This window comes from Homarus americanus, unplaced genomic scaffold, assembly GCF_018991925.1.
Source record: "Homarus americanus isolate GMGI-L3 unplaced genomic scaffold, GMGI_Hamer_2.0 scaffold15712, whole genome shotgun sequence".
In the NCBI taxonomy this organism is placed as follows: domain Eukaryota; kingdom Metazoa; phylum Arthropoda; class Malacostraca; order Decapoda; family Nephropidae; genus Homarus; species Homarus americanus.
The window spans coordinates 145,886-165,781 of NW_024715112.1; the positions used below are offsets into that span (position 1 = coordinate 145,886).

The 19,896-nt window shown below is 41.3% G+C and overlaps 1 protein-coding gene across 1 annotated transcript in view; it reads left to right on the plus strand.

Annotated features, from left to right (window-relative positions):
* Window positions 1-224: 224 nt before the first annotated feature.
* Window positions 225-19,896, plus strand: part of LOC121854566 (cytochrome P450 9e2-like) — a 28,982-nt gene continuing 9,310 nt past the window's right edge. The window contains exons 1-3 of the mRNA XM_042349246.1: window positions 225-298; window positions 14,223-14,466; window positions 14,669-15,494. Coding sequence (XP_042205180.1) covers window positions 14,224-14,466; window positions 14,669-15,494 — 1,069 coding nt within the window. The 5' untranslated portion in view covers window positions 225-298; window position 14,223. The remainder of the gene's footprint in view (window positions 299-14,222; window positions 14,467-14,668; window positions 15,495-19,896) is intronic.

Genomic DNA, 19,896 nt, shown 5'->3' on the forward strand with positions numbered 1-19,896 from the left:
AACCTAACCTAACCTAACCTAATAAATCATAACCAAACCTAATCAATTAAGCTTACAACCAAACTTAACATAGTATAACATAACCAAACTTAGCGCCTTGAGGCTAACCAAAACTAACCAAAGCTAATGTGATGAAACCTAGCGTGATAAGAGCAAGGGCTGTTGGGCGATGGCTGGGTGGTGTTGGGGCAGCTCATCTCATGATATACAGTCAGTGTGAGTTCAGCACGGGAGGAAGCAACACCTTACACGGGCGACCGTCACAGTACAACCAAACAACCAACTTATTTACCTTACCGTAAGTTATGTTACAGATAGATAGATAATTTATTCAGTAAAATCGTCATGCAATTTCGTATAATTTCAACATGTATACAGGGATATGATGTACAGTGCACTTATTAAACGAACAATATGTAAGACAAAAATCTGTTCTCGGTTTTGTTCAATAATTAATTATTTACATTTGACGAATATAATGAAAGGCTTCCATCGTCATCATAGTTCAAATAATCCCAGCCGAATTTAAAGGCTCCTATCATTTATCCTTGGGTTATGTTTATAATTTAACGTAGGAATTGTAATCGGTCACACAACACCAACAGCAGTGTAAGGAGAGCACCCCGTAAATCCAGAACCAGGGCAATGAAGGGAGATAAAATCATTCTGTGCATGAGAAAGCGGCCAAATATGTTTATGGAGAGATAAGGTGTCTACACAAAATTGGAGAACACGTGAACCAGCCGTTGAATAGGCTACCTTCGACCTCATCTCCAAGAAGACGCCACTAGACCCGCCAGTGTTCAGGCCGGTCAACAAGCAGGAGTTCCATCACACCAACAGTTTTGTGTAGACTACGAATAGCAGGTTATACGCATCTATCCCTGCAGTTGTGAAGTCTGGCACTCACACAGCGTTTCAAACGACAAAGTTAACACAAGGTATATTGAGGATTGTGTGCTGGATTTTTTCTTGATTAAATTCCTTTCGTCTTAGATAGACAGTATACTGATCACCTTAACCAAGTATTCTAATACTATAAAAGAATAGGCCGCTCCTATGGGCGAACGTGTTTACAGCCCAAGTGGCTGGGTAGTAAACTAAATAATTACCAGGCAAGGAATAAAGAGAGGAAGACGAAAAATTCGGCGATATCACATTTATTTTTCATTTCTGTATAGCAGCTGCAATAGGCCCTGGTAATGCGCAGGCATTATTTGCTGTAGCAAAGTTGACTGTTCATTAGTTTATATGAGCCCTTTAATTTTTAAAGCCTTTAGTACTGATAACGCTCCAGTCCTCAGAATTGATAGATAACATCGGAGTATTATTAGAATATAGTGGATGAACAAGATACTGTTGCATTTTCAATATTATAGGCTGGAGCTTTGAAGTTGTCGGTTCATTTATTCGTTTTAGGACCACCCACGACTTTTTGGACGAAATTATGTTTTTCCTGCAAATTTCGATGTGTTTTGAATGGATTTCATATTTATTTCTTGCGCAAATCCATTTAGCGAGGTTGAGCAGGAAAAACAAATGTAGTGTTTTAGCCACAAAATTTATATTCTCCAGTCACAGGGTCTCCCTCACTACACGAAAGTTCGCCCTTGCGAATATGCTTATACAAATATTCCATTTTTTACACCTTTTTCTCCCAATACAAAAGTTATGGTCCCTTAAGGTATTGTACTAATTTATATTTATTAGGTACAATAAGCACTGTCAGTATTTTGTGTAGTTCATTTATGAATTTTTTTTTTAAATATTTGATAAGCAATGTAGAGTACTGACCCCCAAAAAGTATCATTATCGTTAACCATGGAGTCGATGTAATTCGAGGCATTCCGAACAGTATTGCTCGACCATCTTCTCTACGGTTGGTTGTTCTATTGTACATCCGCTACCTATGGGCATGAATGAGTATATACAGGTACGTTTTCGAACGATGTGAATCCTCCGAGGCTTCAGATCATATATTACATGATCAGATATTACATGACTCGGAGTGGACGCCATACCAGTCATCAACGGTGTCTTACATCGAATGGGGAGAAGAATAAGAGTGCTGAGATAGGACGACGAACTGGGGTGAGCAAGCCCACAGTATCATGATAGGTTAGGCGCCATGAAACTGCTGCTTCTACTCTGAAACTTACAGTCATAAATGTCCCGTGATTTGAAACCTTATTTCAGCATTAACCAATTCAATTTAAATACCGTATCATTAACATGGCAGATGCCATGTTGAGCGATATATTGTAGGAGCTGTACACTCTAATATCAAGTAATTTGCTTATTCTCTCTTCATAACAGGCATATCGTGAATAACATGAGGAGGAATATTGTGAAACTCGGAATATGTGAAACTCTGTTAATGCAATACCGTAATGGTGAAATGTCCATTTTGAAATCTGTCTCAGTCTCAGTTATATGTTCTGAGACAATTCCCATTTATTATATATTTCAGTGTTTATTGTAACCATCAATCAGTGGCTTGTTTAGACATACGTTTTTTCTACCGTACACGATACATTCATAAATATAGCTTTATGGATTTCTTGTTATATTGAAGTATTTAGTATGCCATACAAGGACGACTCCCTCCCTTAAACCTACCCCTATCCTAAGCATTTCGTCTAGCGTTTCAAATTGTAGCAACGGAAAATCTAACATAACTTTTTTGGGGGACTCTACAGTATCTTGCCTTCCTAATAACTGACAGTATATACCTGTACAATATATGTAAATTGTATGTCAACACAGTACCAATTTAATTAATCTAACATTAACAGTGATTGGATCTGAGTGTGACATCTCATAAAGATTCAGTTTTGTCTAGTATATGATAAATATTGTTCTGCTTATATGTCAGCCCTGAGAATTGAATATGTATATGGCCTTAATATAAACTGTATTTGAGTGTGATGGTAAATGGCTAGAAAATATACCATACCAGTTTGTTCATTATAAAAATAAAGGCTATGGTAATTAATGGCCTTGCACCAGAAATGAAGTTCAGTTTATATATATATATATATATATATATATATATTTTTTTTTGTCACCCAAGGAAAAGAGCTGTGCAGTTTGCAACTACTGTAAAATGGGACCTAACTATTGTTATTTAGTAACTCCAAGAAAACCCCCAATATACAGTATATCTGAAAAGGGAGATAAGTTCACAAGCACTAAAAATACCTACCTAACTACTGTAAATTAGTACATAAGGACTGTACTTTAGTTCCTAATTACTGTAATTTTGCATTAACACATTAATAAATTAATGAAGTATAACTACCTTAAAGTGCCATTGGTTTTGTATAGCGAGAAAGTGGTGTAAGAATAGAATATTTGTGTAAGCAAATATATATATATATATATATATATATATATATATATATATATATATATATATATATATATATATATATATATATATATATATATATATATATATATATATATATATATATATATATATATATATATATTGGATCAGCAGTAAAATCTGCAGTACATGAAACCGAAAAGACCTAACCTAACCTAACCTAACAAAAAAAATCGCTTTTACTGAAGATTCGAAGGGAGAATATTCCCGTAATTAGGCAAATACTTATCTTTTACTGCAAAATAATCAATGTGTTTCTGTGAGAAATAATCCATAGATATCTATTTTTTTCTATAACCTTCTGACTATATATAAATTAGCGTTATTTAATAAGCTGGTGTTATCGTACCTTATCATGCAAGGCGCAATGGGATAAATGCGTTTGCCACTCACCAGCCGCTTGGCGTAGCTACATGCCGATAACCACAAGGAAACAAGAAAACACGAAGTTCTCAAGTGCTTTCGTGTAATTCACATCTTCAGGGGTGAGTATAGACTAAGGAGAAATACATAACAAGGTATCCGCTTTCACTTGTATTAAGCAACTTATATATGGAATTCTTTGAAAAGAACCTATTAAGTAATATTTTACCACCTTCAGCAGTCTGGTTTAGATATGTAGCTGATGTATCATGTCTCTGGCCATGTAATGAGGACCTAAACGCTTTTCTACCACAACAAAACAAGTTAGCCCCCTCGATCAAATTCACTGTTGAATTAGAGCTTGACTGTAAATTTCCATTCCTAGACTGTCTGATCCACAGAATAGGTAACACCTTTAAGTTCAGTATTTATAGGAAACCTACTAATGTGTGTTCATACATTCATTATTAGTATGCCCACCATAATAGTGTCAAACAGTCAGCATTTTCTTCAATGTTTTGTAGGTACCTTGAGAATTTGTAGTCCGGAATTCATTGATGAGGAATATAAATATATCCATAATATTGGTTTGAACCTTAAGTACCCTAGATCTTTTATAGACAAATGCCTTAGCATTACTAAGAAATCTTTTTATAGAACCGATCCCAAGCCCACCCATGACCATAAGAATCTCTTAGTAATACCATTTTACAAAAATTTCTCTCAAATCTATTTGCAACTAAAAACCTGGAAATTCAATGTGGCATTTAAAAACTCATGTACTGTAAAACAATTGTTAATCAAGAACTCCCCCAACAATGCAGGCGGCTGCATTTACAAGGTTCCTTGCAAGGAATGTAATATGTTTTACTTAGGCCAGACAGGTAAAGACCTTGTAACTAGACTTAAACAACATAAATACAGTGTTAGGACAGGCCTGGAATCCAATGCTCTGTTTGTCCATTTGAGGGATAATAAGCATTGCATTGACTGGGATAATGCCTCCTCAATATTGCCTTGTAATTCAATTGACAGTAGGAACATTATAGAATCCTGTCTCATTAAACATACCGAATCCATCAACATGAATTTGAGTAATGGTATGTACAAACGGGATAATTTCGTAATTAAGAAGATTTGTAACCAGGTAAGAAGGTGGGTCATCTTACCCTCTGACCTGACTACCGACTGCTGCGGTGCTATTGAAGATTAGTAGGGTCACTGCCTAGTAGGGTGTGTCATACGGAGGCGAATTTTTTTTTTTGAGTTTGAAAAATCGGCCCATGGTATTAATGATGTAGTTCTATGTGCAGAATCATGTGATATCTTCAGATTTGAAAAGTTTTCATTTTTTGCTAGGTAAATTTTAACTTGAAATCTTATGAAAATTCAGTATTCCCACCCTTTTACCAACACCACTAAATAGCTTATTTAAAGTAAAGTAAATGTATCAGGTTAATTTATTAGGATGAAAATGATCCAGAATAGTGAAACGAATGATCTTGACACATTTATTAAATTTAATATTCCTTTAGAAAACAAAATCATCAAATACAAAAACCGGTTTTACTACTACGACCCGGTGTTGCTGCACACCATAGAGAACATGTCTTTCTTGCTTCTGTTTCTACTCATCACCTCCCTGCTGACCACCTGAGCTCGGATGTAGCCTTCCCTCCTCTCCTGGCTGTACACGTGACTGCTGGCCTCGCTCACTTGCTGTACACAACGCTCTATACTCTGGGTGTGCGAGGGCCAGGCAGGGACATGCATGGGGTTGTCCAGGAAAGCTCTGACTTGAACATTGGTGAGGCTGCAGGTAAGAGGGGCTCACTGCCAGCCTGGATGTTATCCAGATCTATGAGATCAGTGAGGGTCTTGGCACCTAGATTGACTTCAGGAGTCTTCCTGACCCTGAAGGAATCGTCACCAACTGATTCGTCATGCCCAGATCCTCTCATAAGTCTCATATCCAAGATCTTTTTGACCTCCACTCTTCTCTCCTCCTCATCCTTACTGCAGAGCATTGTCTGCAGAACTGCCTCGGGATGAGCATACCAGGAAGATCTCCTCACAGTCTGCTCCACAATCTGAACAACCTTCCTTGGCTGACTCCTCAGGAGCTCAAGCTGGAAGAGAACATGCCTCGGACCTTCGGAGAACGTTGACTTGACCTTGGTGTTGAACCAATTTGGCAAGTAGACACTCACGAGGAATTGGACAATAAGTCTCAGGTTGTGAAGCTGGTTCCCTTTCAGTTTATGATGAGCGACCCAAATTCTGCAGAACCTGAGAGCCGTTGTGAGCCACCTAGAATGTGAGACTGGACCTATCTGCAGGTAAGCAAGTCTATCAGGCATGACCCCAGTTTTGATGGCACTGCAAATCATGTAACCATAGTACTGGTCAGTACTCAGGTCGTCAATGACAGTATGTGCAAGCTCAACGAGTGGAGGGCCAACTGTGATTTTTTCAAAGCTCGGATTTATTTCTAACTCAGTGGCAGAGTCCAGTATCTTGCCAAGAGGACCAGACCATTTGGTGTTTGAAAGAGTCTTGCCATCCAGCTCCTGGATCAGATGTCTGAGCGGCAACTCGTTGGTGTGGAGGTCACAAACAATCCAGACCACCTTCCTCCCAATCTTCCGCTCTATCCACTGTATGACCCCCCCTTGCCACCCTGTGTTCGTGTTGGTGCTGTCCCCTCCAATGGCCTGCAGGGTCTGGTCTACGTTCCTCTCTCTTCAGCTGGCTTCTGATGTCATCTTTTCTGGAGTGAAATGCCACAAATATTTCCCTCCTGGTTCACTGCAGCAGGAGTAGTGTTCTCCTTCACCATGGCAGGGAACAACTTGTCAGAATCTCCAATTTTCATGAACACTTTAGTGTCATCCCTTCTCCCATCAAAGAACAAACAATTGATTCCATTTTCTCTTATCCCCTTATCAAACTCCTCTTCTAGGTTACTGACAAGTTTCTCCTGAGCTCTCCTTACTTTGTTATGATCTATCACAAGGTGAACATCATCAGGTGTTATCAAACCACCGTCAACCCAGGCAGCTGTTGCTATCTCTGCAGTTTCTCTGAGACCAGTGTGGTGTCGGATGCTGGCCAGTGCTATGCTCGGGATATCTTTCCTATTTCGAATCTTATGCCTGGAAGGTTTGGGATCATTATGTTCTGGGTCAGCCATGGGGAAGTCATTAAACTCTGAATCAGCTTGACTCCAATCATCGGCCTTTTTTACCTCACCCTGGGCCTGCTCAAGTCTCTTTTCCTCGGCAACTCTTCTCCTCTTCTGTCTCTCTGTGGCAGCCTCCTGTCTCTTGGACTCCGGAATATCTTGGCTAGAAATCATGAGAGCCCCTATACTGCCAGTCTTCTCTCTCCGTGCTTTGACAAATGCCAGTTCGATCACAGGAATCTTCAGTTCACGCTTGCAAATACAGGAGATGTGGGCCTCGGATTTACAGTCACGATCGTATCCAAACTCAGGACAGAGAACAATTGGGCACTTGCAAGTAATTATGTCAAATAACTGGTCCAGTTGCTTGGCGCAAGCTGTCCTTAACTGCAAGTTTTCTCTCTCAAGAGAGATATCTCTGGCTCTTTCTCCCAACTGGCTAGCAGTCTCTCAATGTCTTTCTGACTTGTTATGACTGAGGCTTGAACTGAGCGTTAGCCAGAGTGTACTGTGCCAAGACAGCTTTTGGTCATATCACTGGCAGCCGCCCTGTTTTAGTAAGTAAGTTCTTTTGGTTCTTTTCTACTGATTTGCCTGGATTAAAACACCGTATCTCAAAGCATCTCTCAATGTAGGTAACCTGACTTCAGGAGCTTCTCCAGACCCAAGATAGTGACCTAGATGAAGCTGATTTTTTGGTTCCTCGTCCTGACACAAGCAGCCATCGCAAATATTATCAACTTATAAATGGATCAGAATCTGAAACAGAAAAAAATATTGTTAGTTGGGTTGTTAAAGAATGAAGTCAGAAAGCAATGTTCAATATTTAATTGTAATGCACTAATGCAGCTGTACGTTAGATTTTCGATAAATTTCACGCTAAAATTTGCCTAGCAAAAAGTTGCAAAATATTGAAACTGAAATTATTTTCTGTTTATATACACTAAAATCTACCAAAAAAGTGATGGGCCATTAGTTTTAGCTGATCTTCCCTCATATGACACACCCTACTGCCTAGTGACCGGACCACTGTGGACACTCACTGACCCCTAAGAACTTGATCTCACTCTCCTCTACTGTATATACTGTATATGCCTTGTTATGTATTTCTCCTTAGTCTGTACTCACCCCTGAAGATGTGAATTACACGAAAGCGCTTGGGAACTTCGTGTTTTCTTCTTTCCTTGTGGTTATCAGCATATACCTATATCACGCGCACCTACAGTGATTTACTTGCATATATATATATATATATATATATATATATATATATATATATATATATATATATATATATATATATGTATATATATATATATATATTATATATAAATATATATATATATATATATATATATATATATATATATATATATATATATATATATAATGATACAAATCAATGAAAATGAAATATATATATATATATATATATATATATATATATATATATATATATATATATATATATATATATATATATATATATATATATATATATATATATCTTGATAAATCACACGGGAAAATGGAAACAACGGAGTACCTTAGCTTGTCTTTTATTCAAGACATCTTCAGAGGCAACTGGATTACATGGACAGAGAGAGGCTTAAATATACAGGGTGACCTTAAAACATGAGGTCAGGTCATAATGATGACATCCACTAATCCCCACACCAACACACACGTAGAGGAGCTTAAGAGAAGGGTGGTGACGTGACTAGCCAGGTCAGGTCAGAAAAAAGGGACCCACAAAATAACTATCATACATCTAGATCAAAGGTTTTCAAAGCATTTTTAACCTTGGGCCACTGACAAATAAATTTATGTAACATATTATCAGTTTTGAACTGACCATCACTAAGTTTTATTGATTTTAATTCCTTAATCAAACTAGCTTCAACCAGAAGTCTTTCTGTGACACAAGATGATTTGAATACTTCTAAGCTTTTTTCCCAAGCAATGGGGTGATTATTATTCCTAACATGAACGAACAAGGCACTGCTTTCAGATGCAGTTCTGATATTATACTTATGTTGTTTGATTCTGAGCTGTAGTGTTTTTCCTGTCTGACCTACATAATTACAATTACATTTGCTACATGGAATACAATAAACACTTCCATTTACATTCAAACTTGGGCTATTCCTTATTAACATATTGGTAATGGTTGAGTCATACTTGAAAACAACATTAATATTTAGAAGCTTGAGGGACCGAACTAACGGGACAAATTCATTACGATAGGGCAGAGTCAAAATATTCTTAGGTGTAGGAACTTGTCTGGTTTGAGATGAATGAAAGGATTTTTTAGCCCTTTTAAAACAACGATCAACAAACACAGAGGGGTACCCAAGTTTCTGTGCAATAGAACGAATGTGTTTCAATTCATCGTCAATAAATTCAGAGTCACAAATACGCAGACATCTTAGGAACATAGCAGAAAAAACTGACATTTTGGTAGACTCAAGGTGATTCGATAAAAAGTGAATGAAACTGTCTACCTGTGTGGGCTTTCTATATACCTTAAATTTATAGTTTTGGCCATTTCTCATGATAAGCATATCAAGAAATGGAAGGGATGATGTTCTTTGTCTTTGGCCTAAAAACAGTGACCCATTGGAATTTTTAGACAAGCTTAATAATATTGTCCCTCATGATAAGCATATCAAGAAATGGAAGGGATTCATTTATTTCTCTTTCAATTTTGAATGTGATACTAAAAGCAGTCCTAGACTCTTCTATACTTCACACAAAGCCTGTTCAATGAGTTTATGGCGCCGTGAACCTCTAATGGGGACTACCCGTACCACTTAGGTGGTGAGAGTAACTTTTTACCAAATCCGGCTTCGAAACACGAGGATCCATATATATTTCGTTAGCCCAATAAAGCTCGTGGACTTCTACATGCAATCAACACCTCAACCCGCCAGGATTCGAAACCCATGGCCCACGAGCGTCTCTATATAAATAAAAAAAAGAGCGTCGGTGGTACATGGCAACATTTTGCCGAGGGACTGTTCGTGCATTGTTTCGGTGATACATGGCAACATTTTGTCAAAGAACTGTTCGCTCGTTGTTTCGTAGCTTACCAGCTTGAGCCACTGTTTGTTCCCAGCTTTGCCCGGGGAAGGAAGGATTGTAATCGCGCTGAAAAATTAAGATCAAATTAACTGAACAAAATGACGCCAAAGAAACAACCAAGGCTGTCAATTTTTGAAAGAAGACAGAGAGATGCACTGAGAAAGCAGCAATCAAGATCAAGTGAATCAACACAACAACGTGCTGCACGTTAAAAACTATCAGAGAGCGAACAACGGCAAGTCGGTCAAAGGAAACAGATCAGGATAGGGAATCCCATCTTAACGCTGACAGAAAGCGAACAGTGGACAGTCGGTCACAGGAAAGGGAATCCCGTCTTAATGCTCAGAGAGAGCGAACAGCAGCAAATCGGTCATAGGAAACAGATCAAGAAAGGGATTCCCGTCTTAATGCTGACAGAGAGCGAACAGCGGAACGTTGGTCACAGGAAGCAGATCAAGAAAGGGAATCCCATCATAATGCTGACAGAGAGCAAACAGCAGAAAGGCATTCTCACGACTGGTGGTGAAGAACATGATGTCACATGTACTGGAAGCTACAATACTAACAGGAAAAGCTAAAGGAGAGGACGTGTTTATACAAAGGATACCTCTCATCACCAATGACCTGCCATTTGAGTTCAAGCGACTTCAGTTCCCGGTTAAAGTGAGCTTTGCAGTGACCATCAACAAAAGCCAGGGACAGTCCCTAAAGATGGTTGGCCTAAACCTGGTGTTTCCTTGCTTCTCTCATGGACAGTTCTATGTTGGATGCTCCGGAGTGGGCGTTTCTGCTAATGCATATATATATGCAGTACATGAAACCGAAAAGGCCTAACCTAACCTAACAAAAAACAAAAAAACATCGCTTTTACTGAAGATCTTTTACTTCCGCTTGGCGTAGCTACAATCGCGGAGGACTATCCTTCTATAGTATTTGAATCCTTGCCTCAATCTATCCGTGGGGCCCCACGATTACACAACATTCTCCCTACTTAACCTCCGAAAAACACTCTTTCAAAATTACATTACTCAGTTACTATAAACATCCTTTGCATTGGTATTTATAATAAAAAATCTCCAGACCTAATCCTAGAAAACTTGTGGTTCTAGAATTATGTCTTAGAAGTGGAATAGCTATGAAGGACTAATTCCGAGGGAATTACCTTATCTAGTTAATGGTATCATTTACTGTAATAAAATATGATCTATCTTTGCCTTGATTGACTTTCATATTCTTATGTTTATTCGGTATCTTATTTATTGCAATTTTTTATCTAACTGGGGTGTGTTAGTGAACAGTATAGAGTAGACAGAATATCGTATGAAATGTGTCAGTATTTGGACCATTAGTTGAATACCCAACATTATTGAAGGACACCAAGGTGATAGACAGTGAGGTGACAATAACGCACTTCCCCCCTTTGCCTATTTTGCTAATTAAATCTTTTTTATAACTTAGGCCTAAACAAATAGAATTCCGCTTGTTAGCACCTCTAAACGTGGTGGAGAAAGTCACGGGAGCTTGTTTAATATGGCTAAGTACGAAAATCCTTAATAATTAAACAAATTCCTAAGCAATTTAACATTCCCAGAAACATTTCATGCCCTGAAATATTTTTGAATTAGTTTACCTTCAACAAGTCATTTATACAATGAAATATGAGTTACGAAATATGAGTTACAGGAAAAATATTCATATTAAAAATGGCGGCCAGGCAGCAAGAGCACACAGAATATATCAATCACATCATGAAACTATTGTAAAATCGTATTTCTGAATATGACAACCAAAAAAGGTCCATCTCTAATGTCAACTACAATAATCATAGAAATTACTGTACTATATTAACAATTATGGGCGTCCAATATGGCTGGAATTATTAAATAATAAAAACTTCTGTGATATACAGTATATGGTGAATGATGATCATGAATATATTTCACGTCCATATCTAGAGGGAAAGAAAATTGCTGTAAAATAGCCAAAATTTCAAGAAAAATGTGCTATGGTAATTGGTATTAAATGCTAACTACAGTTTTTTATAGCTGCTGTCATTTCTGTGTTTTTAAGTTTTTAACAAAAGTATGGAATCGATTAAGTAAACAAATATATGTGTTCAAATTGTAAGAAAAAGCTTCTTTCTCTTAAAGAATACATTCCTTGTGTTAAACATAACAGTAATGAAAACTTTGTCACATTCACATTAATTACATAATAGAGCTCAATCATCAAAGTCATCATATTCCTCTTTATAGACAACGTCTGGCATACTAGTGAGCTCAAACTCTGCATGATCTCCATAATCACTATCATCACCTAATATTCCCTCAAATTCACAGTTCTGCTCATCAAAGCGTTTGTTAGTGACCAATAAGGCAGCTCAGGTGGCATACTTTCGACGATCCATTTTAGAGCGAGGTGACCAAATGAATCAATTTGCCAGCCATTATTGGTAGCATCAGGGATATATGGCTGTACATGGGTGGCATTTTTCCCTATAAAAACTTGATAGTTTGCCCTCAGAATGTGTTGCTGTAATGACATGGGGTGAATAAACTGATATCCACACCAGTTGAATTGCTGATGAGAGAACCATGGGGAGAGTAGGACTGCGCATTTTATATCTAACTTTGTTGACCAGATGGTCATTTTGATATCCATAAATTTTGAAAGTGAAATCCTCCAGTTCATAAAATTCTTATCAGTTATATCTGTACGTTCTCCCATTTTCTGAAAAACATTCCATGAAGTTTGGATATTTCACCAGGTAGGTCCATGGACGAACTTTACCTCTTCGAGCAAAGGCACTCACATTGTGAAAGTCAGTGAAGGCATGAAGGACGAGCAAAGATAGGCTTAATTCTCTCCCAATTTTAGTGACAATGCTCTTTCCATCTATTGCCGTTTATTGCCTGCTCCAGAATCCATCATGCCTTGGGTTTTGAGATTGTTTGCAGCGTAATGATGGACCAGCAGACATAACACATCTGTGTCAGTTGACCTGCCTATCACAGGCGTTTTATCAGACTGCTTGACGACATGCATAAGATGCGGGTGTCATTAACTATTTAGTTTGGTAGTGTAATAGGTTTGAGAGGTTATGCGTAACATCCTCCGCCACGTTTGAGAGTGCTAACTAATGGATTCATATTGCCTAGGATCATACCAAATTAGAAATACTCCTTAGCAAAATAAGCAAGAGGGGGGGGATGGGGGATGGTCTCTGTCCGCTGGACTATGACGTTTATATATGTATTAGTTAATTCTTGCAAAGAATATCTACAATCATATCCAGAATTTAATATAACACCCGACCACATATTATCACCTAATCATGTTTAAAGTTTCTTGCGCTTCTTAAAATGAAAGACCACAGACCTGATAGGGAGAGGTTTTATGGAAACTGGCTAGGTTTTAAAGGGGTGTACGCATGTTAATGGAGAGAGGAAGGGAAAGAGGAAGAAATATCGCATAGGAGATTAGAGATAGAGGAAGTTAGACTTGTAGGTTCTATAAAATGTATAATTATCTCACTAGTTTACCAATGGGAAGATGAGACGTTGACAAATCACTAGGCTGTAGCATTACCTGGAGCACCTGGCAACTCATTCCAAGTTACTCAGACTCGGTGTTTAAAAGTTCTATGAAATGTTTCTGAATCTTTTACAGTATATCTAGCTGAATGGCATGACACAACCTTTTAATTGTGGTCAGACTAAATTGTTAAGCATGCATTCCTCCTCTTATTTACGAATGCTGTTATTTCCTCATTTGTTATAGTTTGTATTCAGATTATCAAATATAACTTAATTGCCTTCTAATTGTTATTTGTTGTTTGGTAGTGGTGGTGATGAGGCGGTGTGACGTTAGGAGACGGGAGACGGTGGGGGAAGGAGGGATTGCACAGTGAAACTATCCATGAAAAAGCCTATGTTCAAGTGGCGTTGCTGGGTCACGTCTTGTGGGTGCCTGGTAGAGGTTAGCTGGAATAAGGGTACAGTCATTCATAGGATTGGCCATATTTAAAGTATTCTGGAGTTAGTAGGTTAAGCGATGTATTTTTTTTATTCTGATATAATCTTATGCTACTGTATACCTACTACCAAATGTGTCATTATACTGCTCCGGGTTTTTGTATTACTCCATCGTGTTACTGTATATCCTCTGCGCCATTAACCAGCTTTTCTATTTCCCTTACAGGATGGGCATGGAGGCGTGGTTATTAACGGTGGTGGGCGTGCTGGGGTCGTGGTTGTTAATAGTGATGGGCGTGGAGGTGTGGATTCTATTGATGGTGGGCGTGATGGGATCGTGGGCATACACCAGGAGGCGGCATAACTATTGGTCTGCCCGAGGAGTGTCCACCCCACCTTACCTTCCTTTCCTGGGCCACTTGCACAAGCTATTCTCTCCCACACAGTCGAAACAGCTATACTTCTGGGAGGTTAGTGGCTGCTTCGGATATTTCCTCTTTTATCTAAGTTTGTCATTCTCTTGGTTTTTATCTTGGTTTGTCAATGTCTCCGTCTTTAACCTAACCCCCACCCCCAGGTAACGTTGTTTTGATCATAAGGCGGAATTAGCAGGTGATCTGCAAACATCATATAGTCTTGAGGACTGACCAGCTCTTATTACTGTTTTTACAGATCTATCACAAGTACGGTGGAGCCAGATTCTGTGGACTGTATGAATTACATAATCCTCTCCTGTTGATCGGCGATCCACATCTCATAAAACACATCTGTGTTAAGGATTTTGACCATTTCGTTAACCGTCGCGGTATTGGAACCTTTAACAACAATAATGTTGTAAACCTCATGCTATTTAATAAAATGGGTGGTGAGTGGAAAGCACTACGATCCGTGATGTCTCCGACTTTCACCTCTGGCAAAATGCACGTGATGTTTCCTCTCATTTGTGAGAAGGCTGATGCTCTCGTCTCCTTCTCTCTCAAACAGTCTGCTGAGAAATACTACACTGACATGAAATACAACTTTGCATGTTTTACTATAGAGACTATAGCTTCCTGTGCTTTTGGTGTTGACTGTGATTCTAAAGACGATGAAATTAGAAATTTCGCTAAACAAGCAGATAAACTCTTTTACTTTTCATTTACTTCCATCATGAAAATTGCTCTTAGGAGAATTTTTCCAAAGCTAAGTAGTGCTCTAGGACTTACAAGAGAACGTCCTGAGTTTCTGTTCTTCAAGAATGTGGCGAAGAAGGCCATACAGCTGAGACAAGAAGGTCAGCGACGCGGAGATTTCCTAGACCTATTACTGGAGGCCAGTGCTACTGACGAACCTTCTATTACCCATAAAAAAAACCTCACCATCCAAAACAACGACCACACCGCCCAGAACAACGACCACACCACCCAGAACAACGATCACACCACCCAAAACAACGACCACACTACCCAGAACAACAACCAGCACATCAACGACCAAACCCAAGCTCCTTCAAAAGATGGTAAGACAAATCTGGGGTACTGTGAATGTGTCAAACCTAACTTGCCTCATCAGTCAGCCTTAATGGGGTCTTTGCTGCTTGCTGAAAAGCATATTTTTGGTGAGTGAGCGAAGCTAGTGCACTTGCTATATCAGACCTCAAGATATCACCCAAGGAGATGACAAGGCCAATATTAACACATCTATATCAGTATAGGCTGCGACTAGCAATAAAGAAAATTAGAAACAGAGAATGGGAATCTGGGCAACAGAGCTGGGCTGTGTCACTGCTTGTCTGAGAACATAAATCAGACCTCATTCCTTTCCAAAACTCTACATCAGGAATAGGAGGGAAATGGAGCAGAAGGAAGGGCGGGATAAGTGCATGCACTAACTTCGCTCATAAACAAAAATAGGGTATTCAGCAAGCTTCAAAGCCCTTATTTCAGTGAGTTGAGCTCGCTAGTGCACTTACTAAATTCAACAGGAAGGAGGATGCTAGGATGTAAGGGGAGCAGTGAGAACACACATGGACAGTTGAATTTTATTTATTCTAGATTAAGCTACATTAATATTTTTCTAGTGTGCTGTCTGTGGCTCGAGGGGTAAGACCCATTGCGACGCAGGGTGCGTCTGACACTTGATGAAACAGGTATCTTACTTTGAAGCAGGAGGCCGATTTCCACTGACCCCGTTCCCAGACCTGTGAGAGGGAGTGGGCCCTCAAGAAAGCCAGTGAAGCCGCTACACCCTGCATGTCGTGGGGACGTGGGTCCTTCCTAGGGTCAGCCTCCTCTACAACCTGCCACAACCTGTCTGTCAATCCTCTGACTGACAGCGGGCGACCCGACCGAGGATGAATGAAGAGATGATGCTGGCTGGTGATGTGATCTGCTGTAACCGAAAGGTATTGGCGTAGGGTCCCGACCGGGCAGAGACGGTGATGCTCGCCCTCCACCTTGCATGCAAGAAATGCTACTGGCAGGAGCCTGTGGTTCTCCAGCTCATTTTTCGCCAGGGAGGTGGGAAAAGGTGCCAGGGACACTCCAGAATCTCCTTGGGTAAAGGAGGTCCAGTGGTCGTACCTCATGAGTGCCTTGAGCTGGGAGGACCTGAAGCCCGTGGCCAGCGCTACGAGGAAGAGGGCCTTCTGTAGTAGGCAGTCCTTTTTGGTCGGATGGTGAATGGATCCTGGGGTGAAACAGATATCAGATTAATCTATGTCATGGTAAAACCTTCATAGTAACAAGAACAAAAGGAAAACAAGCAACATACGGCCAGAGGCCTTCAGGCTAGGTTGTGAGTATAGTTCACAGGTCTGAAGGAGTAGTACTTACCGGGCCTGAAGAGTGAAGACCAGAAGGTCCGTAGTGGTCTAGCAGGTGGTCGCTGGTGGAAGAGGCCCCGCTTCAGCAGGGTAACCGACCTGTTTTTAACCTTCACACTGCACCCGTAATCCAGGGGGTCAGTGAGGGCAGCCAGGTGGATGGAGATGGTAGGGATAGATCTGTCACGCTCGTACACTAGAGATGATAGAAACTCTAGAACTACACTTTCAGAGGCGTGGAGATCCTTGCTCCTTGAGGTACTACTGGAAGGGTTTCCAGCAGGACTCGTATTGTCTTACTCATGCCAAGATGTCCTGCACCACTCTAGGAGAATACAGTCTGCTCAGGGAGGCACGCAGAAACTCCACCGTAAGTGAAGTGATCTCTGTAGCCTGAAAACGAAGGGATCGAAGAGGCAGGCGTTCCCCAACATCAATGGATGAGGGCTCCAGCCTCGTAGCTCTGAGAACCATGGTTGAGCTGGCCAGTAGGTGGCCAGGAGGAGGACCTTTCCGTTGAAGCTGCGAAGTTTGTGGCAGACCAGTAGTAGGAACTTTGGAGCAAGCGGGTGGGAACAGGTAGAAGTCCGTGAAGGCATCTGGCCTTGGTGTCGGCGTCAACCGACTCAAGTAAACTGGGAGCTGAGTGGATGTCTGAGAGGCAAAGAGGTCTACATCCGCCCCCACCTCTCTATCAGTAACTTAAATACACTTTGGCGTAGTGTCCACTCTACTGACGTCCCCTTGAAGCGAGAGATTGCGTCTGCCCAGCCGTTCTTGATTCCCGGGACATGGCAAGAGACATGTTGTGTACCCACCAAGATCTGCTCCGAGAGTGACAGCAATTGGGCTGGGTGGACCGTGCCCTGGCTGTTGAGGCAGAAAAACGGCTGCTGTGCTCCATTTCGAATCAGATGGCTTCGTCCTGGGTAGTCTGGTTGTCCTTAGGAGAGGCGGGCGGGTCCCTTGCCAGGTTAGGCCTTGTCTGACGACCCTAGATGCCCAGCCACGAAAGAGCCAGGAATCATCCCAACCAGAAAGAAGGGCAAAGGTTGAAGGCCGAGGCCAGGGCGAGTCCAGGAGCGAGGGTAGAAAGGGCCTTGTAGACGCTGGATGCCGAATCTGGGTGGAGGAATTGGGGTTGTCGGCGTGCTTTCAACCAGGCGCCGAGTTGGGCCAGTCCTACCGTAGTGGAGAATTCGACGGCCGCCTTCTACCTCTCCATGGCGTCCATGGTCATGTAATCGGGACAACCTGAGAGGCCTGCCATGGGAGAGGACTGGGTTAATTTCGGAACCCACGACAACTGCATCAACTCGTCTTTTACCCGGTCATCCTGGGAGATAAAACTGCAAGGGCCAATGAGGGGTAGGTGATGTGAGAGCTGTTCCTTCCAGCAACCGCAGCCCAGCTCCAATGGAGGTCTAGGCCCTAATTTCCCTGGGAAAGAGTTACTGGCCGGCCGCCAGGGCACACCTACTACCGTCCTGTAGTGTTGCCACTCTGGACGGACCTGCCGTGAACAGTACAGAACAGAAGGCCAGAGAGTCTAAGGTGTCCAGGGCCACGACCGCGGACGTTCCTAACGGAGCTGAGTCATCCCCCTTCTCGACAGGCGGAGCTGTCCGAACTCAATACTCCGAACCTAAGTCGTCCGTCCGTCGTCGGGCCTTTAGGTCGGAACGGGGAGAGAGAACTAGGTCCTTCCCTCGCTTTACACGCAAAAAAATGGCCAGTCTCCTCTAAAGCCAGTGCACAAACCAATCCCCTGAAACCCGAACCCATTTGTACGCCCCCTGGCTAATGTTGTCATCAGGTGTCTTAAAAGAGCGTCCGTAGGTGCAGGGAAGTTCCCTTCTCTTGACGAAGGTCTGGGCCTTATAAGGACTGGAGATGTTGCTGAGACCGGCCCCTGGGACGGGTCGGGTGTCAGGCAGCCCCTATGAGGACCCGGCCCCCTCGGCTTGGAACCAGACTCCGAGAACACTAATAGGTCCTGGGAGGGGAAGCGATGGCGGGATCTCCGTGCTACAGGATGTTGGCTGGAGTGGGGCCTGGGTCTGCTCCTGCTGCAGCTGCGTCCCGAACCAGGAAGACAGAGCCTCCAATATCAATGATTTACTTCACACTACAACTAATTCTAACCATTCTTATGCTGATGATTCTACTCTTCACTCTTTTTCACATTTTCCCCTTCCGCCTATTTCTCAAACTAGATCTGTTTCTAGAGCTAATATAATTACTTCTATCAATGCGGATCTGTGCAGCATCTCTGAATGGGGAGGTAGAACCTTGGTTAAATTCCACAGTAATAAAACTCAGTATTTACCAATTGCACTTACTAAATTAGACGATCTCCCACCAATTACATTTCAGGACGAAATCATTCTGCCTCTCGAAAGTTGGGAATACTGTACAAATGCAGTAGGTACTTCACTCCAGAGCATTTGCTTCAAGTATATAAGGGATTTTTTCGTCCTAATTTGGAGTACTGCGCTCATATCTGGGATGGCTCTTCATCTGTCCAACTGTTAGATAGGGTTGAATCAAAGGCTTTTCGTCTTAGTAACTCTCCTTCTTTAGATGACAATCTTTCTTCCCTTTCTCTTCGCCGCAATATTGCTTCACTCTCTCTCTTTTACAGGTACTTTAACGGGCAATGTTCAGTGGATTTGGCATCCTGTGTACCGCCGGCATGGCCGTGGGCTCGTAACACACGTCCTTTTTTTTTTTTACGGGAATTAGCCCACCCGGGCACAGGTCAAACGATCCACAACGGAGCCTGGGGGGCGAAAAAAAAAAGAACGGAGAGAAATTGTAAATATAGAAAAAAAAAGGGCTATACTGTATTAATCTACACCACGAAGATGCCGGAAACCAGCGTTTTAAAGTGAGACAGATTGTAAGAGCATGGAAACACAGAAGAAGGCAGAGCATTCCACAGTTTGGCTGTGTGAGGAAAGAAGGGGGTACTATAACGGGTTATTCTCGTGTGACCGACATCCACAGAGAAACGGTGGGCACCGCGGGCAAGACGTATGTAACGATCCCACGGCCTTGCCGGCGGTACACAGGATGCCAAATCCACCGAACATTG